The 8,342-nt window shown below is 40.5% G+C and overlaps 1 protein-coding gene across 1 annotated transcript in view; it reads left to right on the forward strand.

Annotated features, from left to right (window-relative positions):
* EPHA4 (EPH receptor A4) overlaps positions 1-2,476 on the forward strand; it is a 138,135-nt gene extending 135,659 nt beyond the window's left edge. Inside the window, exons 17-18 of the mRNA XM_012802116.2 lie at positions 1,762-1,917; positions 2,241-2,476. Coding sequence (XP_012657570.1) covers positions 1,762-1,917; positions 2,241-2,355 — 271 coding nt within the window. The 3' untranslated portion in view covers positions 2,356-2,476. The remainder of the gene's footprint in view (positions 1-1,761; positions 1,918-2,240) is intronic.
* Positions 2,477-8,342: the final 5,866 nt, after the last annotated feature.

Raw genomic sequence — 8,342 nt, forward strand, 5'->3', positions numbered from 1 at the left:
TATTGTCAATTCTAAATTTTTCTCACTGATGGTTTTTACATAGCTTTGGTGCTCATTACTGGTTGTGAATAATGAGATGTACTGTAACACCATATGTGACTCAGCGCAAAATTAGGCAAATGTCCTAGCATTCCACAAAAAGCACAAAGACTTCCAGAACAAGCTTGAGAATGACCCTTTGTGTTAATCAACAGAAAGTGAAGATATTCCCATCCAAATGTCATTTTGACCTTGTCAGGCACCTACAACTATATCTTGCCTTATTAACACTGGTCCCAGCTTAAAGTGAGACATAAATGGAAGCTATTAGTTTTTGTCTAATAACGAATATTATTGTTCTACATCCCACAAACAATTAAAACTCTATATGGTAACATTTGTTATTAACTCAAAATTGGGGGAAGAATTAGATCTTGATTATCCTTGCTATAAACATCTGTGGAATTTACTCAGAAAATTGAAATTAGCTAAAATGACGCATTTAAGAAAGGTCACAAAGGCAAGGTAACGTTTGGATACAAGAACAGGTGGCTAAAACAAGCCTTTCTTAAAACATTTACATAAAAAAGAAGTAATAAAAATCAAATTAGGTAAAAATGAAAATTTCAAAACAGAATTGGAGTAAATTTGAGATGTAGAAAATTAATCAAGGTATGACACTGATTTACTTTTGTTTTTATCAGAAAAGAACATTTTGGGTTGAAAATTCAGTAGTAATGATACAGGGTGTAATTCTGATTTAAACATGTATACTTAAACTTAGTCTCAGGGTGAAAAATCAGGCTAAAATTTTAAGATCAAACACATTTTATTATTTTTAGGGAAAAGGTACGTTCAAGAAAACATTCCCCAACAAGTAGTAGTGAAGTTCAACCCTATAATTATTAAGTAGTTTGATGATGAAGATGACTATAATTCTCATAACAAATACTTTCTATAAATATGATTTATTGTATGTCAATATCATTAGGCATGGGAGCGTTCCTGCCTGGAAATGCGCTTGATAGTGACCTAATATAAGGCACCTGGCCTGAGGAATGAGTAAACTAATAAATAAGTTAATAAGAAGTGCCCTGAATTGGTTGAAATCATTATTTAGGAGCCCAAGCAAGGGAATACGAGAAGCACATTCCACAGTCCAAACAGTGATCAAAGTGGCCATTCTTTCTGCCAGCCTTGGCACACGTGTTGGTCAGGCATGGGTTGATTAAAGAGGGGATTAACTCCCTGCGGCCCCAGGCTTGTCTGTGTGTACTGAGCCTCCTGCAGACCTGGCTGGAAGCTGCTGCACTTGAATTCTTGCTGTTTTCTCTGCTTCTAGCCAGTCTGGCAGGTTGCAAGCTTGCAGTTTTCCTTACTCATACTTCACTAAGGTTTCCATAGTTGCTGAACCAAAGTCTATGTTCAGTGCTGGCAGGGACTGGACGCTTTCTGCAAAGACGGGACAGGTTTCAGCCACGGGGGCTACCCAGAGCCTCACCCCAGGCTCAGATGTTAAAGACCTGCCATGAACATTAGTGCACTAAGAGGTTCACACAAAACAAGTGCAGGAAATGGAATTCAGGGAAAAAATAGTGTAGTGGATACATGCCTTAGCAACTTTGTAAAATTTAAGGTGGGAAATCACCTGGTTACGTTGGAACAGTGGTTATTCCTTACGGGTTTTCAGGCCCCCTCGCCTTTCTTAGGCAATCTGATTTCTGAGTCTCCCTGTCACACGGATAGCTGATGTTTATTTATACTTTCTTATTCCGTTTCCAGGCCTAACACTGCCCTGCTGGATCCAAGCTCCCCTGAATTCTCTGCAGTGGTCTCAGTGGGCGACTGGCTCCAGGCCATTAAAATGGACCGATATAAGGATAACTTCACAGCTGCTGGTTATACCACACTAGAGGCTGTGGTGCACGTGAACCAGGAGTAAGTACTCAGCGATGTAACACCAAAGGGTAAATCTAGATTTAATAGTATTTTCCTTTTTTTGCTTTGAGCTGCATAATCATCCTACTCATTTAAAAAAATATCAGAAAACTGGAATGCCTCTCATTTTGATTGAGTGTAATTTTCACACAGCACCTACATTGTTGCATTCAGTTGCTTAATTAAACATCTTTAATACACCTGCCTTGTTGTGCTGTACGAATTTGTGGCTGATTCAAATGTGTGTGTGCATGAAGCCCAGAAAAACAGGTTCTCAGTCCCCATGACTTTTTCTCTCCCTCTGTTTTTCACCCTACGTGCAGTGACCTGGCAAGGATCGGCATCACGGCCATCACGCACCAGAATAAGATTTTGAGCAGCGTCCAGGCCATGCGGACCCAAATGCAGCAGCTGCACGGCAGAATGGTTCCTGTCTGAGCCAGTACTGAATAAACTCTAAACTCTTGAAATTAGTTTACCTCATCCATGCACTTTAATTGAAGAACTGCACTTTTTTTACTTCGTCTTCACCCTCTGAAATTAAAGGAAAAAAAAAATCTGCAGCATTGCTAGGTGTACAGATTGCTGAAACTGTGGGGTTTATAGAAATGACAGCCGGTCATTTGGTTTTAGACCTGGAAGGAATTGTTTCTCAGAAGTACTCTGTCCGCCACCCATCTGTAAAATACATGTACCTATAGAAATAGAACACTGCCTCCGAGGTTCGAAGCTGTACTTGCTGCCCGACACTGAGCTCCTCTGAGACGTCTCGCATCCTCTCTCCAAGTGGGATTACAACAGTAGCAGTTTTGTTTGTGGCATAAATGACAGTCATTTCTCTTTCACTGGAATGAAGACCATGCCCAGGAACATTTCTGAAGGATTCAGCTGTGGCTTTTAGGGCTTGGTTCATACCGTGGAAAAAAATATTGGTGAAAAACACATGGCTCATCAGTGTTGCCACTTCTGTGCTGAGGCCACCAGGTAGATTGCTATGACATGGGGCTCTGCAAAGGAAAAGAAAGTGGATTAATTAAAAAGTGGATTTAAAAATTCAAAAATCCAAGCCCCATAACTCCTAACTGTACAAATGAGGTCTGTTTGGGGGGCCTGAGGCTGTGCCATATAAAGTCTTATTTGGAGGACTCTACAGACTTATAACTACCTTCTGGATAGTGGGCTGTGACAATCTTGACTAGGGAACTTTCACACTTTCCTTCTTTAAAGAAGCAACCCCAAGTGTCTAAGGTAAGTCGCATGAACCAGCAATGAATCTGTCTCCCATGAAAACTTTTTTTTTTTTTTTTTTGGTCTTATTTTTAAACTTGATCTCGTTTGAAACATTGAACAGAAAATAATTTGTTCACGCCTCTCAGATAGGTTTGGTGTTTTTCAGGATTTCAGTCTTTTTTTGACAATGGGAAAAGACACCAAAAACAGTGTGGGTCCTACCAGGAAGTGAAAGGTGGGCTGTCTGAGGTCAGGTTCAGAGGGACGGGTTCTGGATGTCCACTTGCTGTGCTTTTGCTCTCGAAGAGCTCCCCTTGCCCTTTAGGGGCCATTTATTCCAGGCCACACATATTTATTGACTGTTTTTTAGGTACCAGGTAGTAACCTCAGGATGTTCTCTAACCTCGTTGGGTCATGCGTCCCCCGTTTTTTGGAGAGGTCGCTTCATTCAAGAAGTACTGGGGATTCTTTGTCATTAGCTTTATTTTCTGTCCTGCTTCAGTAACCTCTGTACCAGACAGTATCCGCCAAAGGAGATGCACCAAATGTCAAAGGTGAGACTTTGGAACTCACCTTGTCTTCCACGTTTTCAAAATGTGACCTACTGAAACTTGGACTTGTACTTTTTATCCATAAATCTATTGTTTTGTGACCCAGAATTTTCTGATTGAAATCAATGAATTAAATGGCTTTGTTCATTTCCAGAAGCAAAAGGCATAACTTTAGACTGGACAAATTTTAACTTAAAAAAAAAAAAATTCTATTCAAGGGCAGGTGCCTCTAATCCAGCACTCTGGGGGGCCGAGGTGGGTGGATTGCCCTGAGCTCAGAGGTTTGAAACCAGCCTGAGCAACCATATCGAGACCCCATCTCCAAAAATAGCCAGACACTGTGCCAGGTGCCTGTAGTCCCAGCTACTTGGAAGGCTGAGGGAAGAGAATCTCTTGAGCCCAAGAGTTGGAAGTTTCTATGAGCTATGATGCCATGGCACTCTACCAACAATGACAAAGTGAGACTCTGTCTCAAAAAAAAAAAAATTCTGTTCCATTTTTATTACTTTTAAATAAGAGTTCGGCTAGTTTTAATGACCTTTCTCCCCTCTTAGTTTTATCTTGAGAGCTATTTTTTATAGAGCAAGAAATGCTAAATTTGATGCTGTCAAATCATGACAGTTTGGTTAAAAACCTTTTTTGCAACATTAGTTGTAAAAGCTTTTCTATTTGGAAGGAATGTGAAAATTTATTTTTGAAACTATTCCAACAATTTTTCTTTTACCACCACTTTTGTTAAAGTTTAAAAATTCTGGACACTCATGTCACAGTTGCAAAACATAGGTTTGGTGGGGTTTTTTTGTTTTTTTGCTTGCTAGTTTTTAAAATATTTTACTATTTATTTTTTCTTCAGCAAAGCTGTGGCATATTTTTGTTTTTCATTGTTACAGACCAATTCCAATAAGGTGGAATTATTATATTTTAGGTAAAAGCAAAATGTTACCCTATCTACGTTGAATAATTAAAAGTTTTGCTTTCTTAAAATTAACAACTTCAGGTACTTTTCTAAACACTGAACATATTCAAAGCAGAATATTTCAAAAGTGAGAATGTGTCAATTCTAAAATAGCCTAACCAATTAACATTATATACTAAGCTGGAGTCATTTCACTTAGCTCCACAGGTATCTGTCAATGAGATAATCAGGCTTGGACTGAAAGAAAGGTCAAGTATAGCGTCTCATCTCATTCACAGGTCACCTTCTGAATCTTATAGCAATTTTAATATATGTTTGTGTTTAGGGTCAAGATCAATCAAAGGCCAAAAAAGGACTTTCCAACTTTTCTAAAATAATATCCCGTGGCAGTGAAAGTGTTAACTGTCTCCCCCGCTCCGTGAGGGACAATTGGAAGAACAATGGGAATGTTGCGTTGTTTCCCAGGGCAGGGAGCCAGACCCCTGCATCCAGGCAGCTCTGGATCCTAACACCAGCCCAAATGTTCACCCTGGGGAATTTCCTCCACTTGTCTTTATTTCTCAGTTCCTCCACCTGCAAATTGGAGAGATAATGAGACCTTCCTAATACCAGCTTTCCTAATGCACGGTGCTGGTGGTGTCGCAAGCGTTTGTGAAATGTTCTTAAGTAAAACCCGGTGAGCTCCACGAGGAAAGGTGCACTTCTCCCCCCAGTGTTACTCATCCGTCTTTCTCTCGCAATCCCAGATGTTTTATTACAGCAGGGCAGAGTAGGGTGAAATGAAGTTCAGTAGAAGGTGGCCCTACAGATGGAGCATCTTCACTTTACGTGGATTTATGAGAGTTTGGGGGTAGATGCATATGTATCTGAAAGGTGGCAGGCCTAGCAAATTACTCCTGGCAGCATAAACATACATTCTTTAGCCTTGACGTTTATGAAATTGTTATTCTATAATTGGAAAGTGACACACACAAGTAAAACTCTATTGTAATGAAAAGAACTAGATGGTAAGGACATTTGAATGTCTTCATAACTGACTTCAAGGAACAATGCTTTGTTTATTTAGTAACAATGAATTCTCTTTAACTCATGACCTGACATGGACCACATACTTTGGTCTCTGTTTTAGAAATCCCGCATGATAAAGGAGTTGTCTGCATTGGAAGAGAGGGAGAAGAAGGCTTATTTTTCTGAGTTCTTATTCTGATATTAACAAGATACACATCCTCACACGCCCACATTTCCTACTTCCAACATCCATTCATTTTCACACACACACCAATTCCTTAAATAGCTCAGTTACTATTACAGATATATTTATGCATTGACATCCAGATGTTAGGTGAGGAAGAGGCTTAGCAGAATGCAAGGACCCAAATATGGTTAAAAGGTCACTCTCCTCCAGGAAGGGAACTTCTAGTAGCAAAATGATTGTGTATCCTCCTGGTGTTAGATTTAACAGAGTTAATCTAAGAGTTTTAAGATCACATTCACGTTCTCCTCATGCTTCACATAATACGTGACCATCTGATGACATCCCTGCACATTCAGATTTGATAAACTACAGTGGATGGACTTACTTATTTCCATAGAAAAATACATATGATTGCTTTTCTTTCATTTTTTTTCGTAATTGTCGAAATGAACAGCCTTAGTGCTGACAAGTGGCTTCTTAAAGATAATGGTAGTTACACCCTAACTCACATTTACAGTTTTTGATTGCTTAAAATTTATTTCTATCTGAATAATGTACAAGAAAATTTTAAGGCAGCACCTGTGGCACAAAGGAGTAGGGGGCTGGCCCCATACACCAGGAGTAGTGCGTTTGTACACAGCCCCCGCCAAAAACTGCAAAAAAAAAAAAAAAAAGAATTTTATTTTGGTCTCTCCAAATAGACTAAAGCATTTGCTTCTTTCTTTCTTTCTTTCTTTCTTTCTTTATTTATTTATTTTTTTTGAGACAGAGTCTCACCATGTCATCTTGGGTAGAGTGCTGTGGCATCACCGCTCACAGCAACCTTCAACTCTTGGGCTTAAGCAAATCTCTTGCCTCAGCCTCCCAAGTAGCTGGGACTACAGGCACCTGCCACATGCCTGACTATTTTTTTGTTGCAATTGTTTAGCTGGCCTGGGCCGGGTTCAAACCCACCACCCTTGGTGTATGTGGCTGGCACTGTAACAACTGTGCTACAGGTGCTGAGCCAACTAAAGCATTTTCCACAAATAAGATCACTTACCTGAAATTAAATTTCATTTCATTTATTCTTCCCTACACAATAAACACACGCACATGACATACAAGTGGTTTGATGGCACAGATGTATAAGCAAAGTCATCTGTAAAGGTGCACTGTCGTCTTCATCCGTGCTTTGTACGGGAGGCCACCGACTGCTAAACGCCGCTGTGGTGGGGGAGTTAGAGTCAGAGAGCGAGCTTGGTGGTCAGTTGTCACAAATGAAAGAAGGGCATGGCTTCTTTTGGTTTGAGTCGATTACTTGAACAAATAAGAGGACAGTGGGGTGCTGGAATGATTCCATTGCTCTGTGCCAGCTTTGTTTGATTCTGGACCAATGTCTAGAATTCTAGGCTGTAGCTGATTAGTTCTTGGGGTCCCAGAGGAGGCTTGAGCCCAGAAGACCAAGTCACTTGCTGTGCCCCTGGCCTCAGGTTCCCTGTCCCCTACCTATTTACATGGAGATTATGTGTATCCTTCACTAACTTAGATATCCCCACTTATCAAAAGTTACTTTCCTTTTAGGAAAAATATCCAGTGCTTTTTATTTCTTCGTTTGCATTTTTTTTCAGTCATTAATATAGACTCTTGGTGGATTGTGAACCAAGTCAGGATTTTCATTTCAAAGAAAGGCTGTTCCGCATGGTGGTTAAAGCTTGGCAATGAACTCAGATGTTGTTGGTTTTAACCCCAGCTCTACCACTTCCAAGCACATGGCACTGGGCAGCTTCCTTAGTCTATTTAACTTCCTCGCCCACAGCATAGCAATAAGAATAGCGTCTATCTCAGAATTGTTGTGATTAAGCTGTTAATAATGCTTTTGTCATTTATTGTAATTGCTATTTTTCAGAGGAGGAAAGTAAGAGTTCTCATTCTCCCCCAGGAACTACTTTTTGCTGAGCTATATCAGCTTCTATGACACTAAGTTCTTTCCCAGAAAAGTGTTTGACAACCGGCTGGCAATATTGGCCGACGTCTTGTCTAAAGTCTTGTTCCTTTCTCTACAGGGAGTAGATTCTGCTATCTTGGCCTCACAGCCCTTCCTGTTGATTACAAAGCCCTGGAAGAAAACAGAACACACCCTCCTCAGTTCCATCTCAATGTGTTTCTTCTGCTTCCAACATACCAGTTCTGGGGCAAAGACACTGATGAAGCAACACCCGTACCTGGAGAGAATAAACGTGTGTTTTCAGGTCTCCTTTCCCAGTGAAAGAAACAGCAAACATTTAAGCTGCAGCATCTGTTCTCCGGTCGCACTGAGGAATGGACTGTCTCTCAGCACCAGCTCTGCAGAGCCCTCGCTCCCGAACTCTTTGTGGTTTTATTTATATGTATTTCCATATTTCATTCCTGTATGTCACTGCTGCAGTGGTGTGGCAGCACGTGACCAAAGGCTACAGGTTTCACTATGGACACCAGGCCAGGTGCCACCATGCAAATAGCTCCCGAGAGCTGCCTATGATATGCATTGCTGAAGTAACATTTTACCCAGGGT

This window comes from Otolemur garnettii, unplaced genomic scaffold (assembly GCF_000181295.1).
Source record: "Otolemur garnettii isolate 467f Iridium unplaced genomic scaffold, OtoGar3 scaffold00013, whole genome shotgun sequence".
Lineage (NCBI taxonomy): Eukaryota > Metazoa > Chordata > Mammalia > Primates > Galagidae > Otolemur > Otolemur garnettii.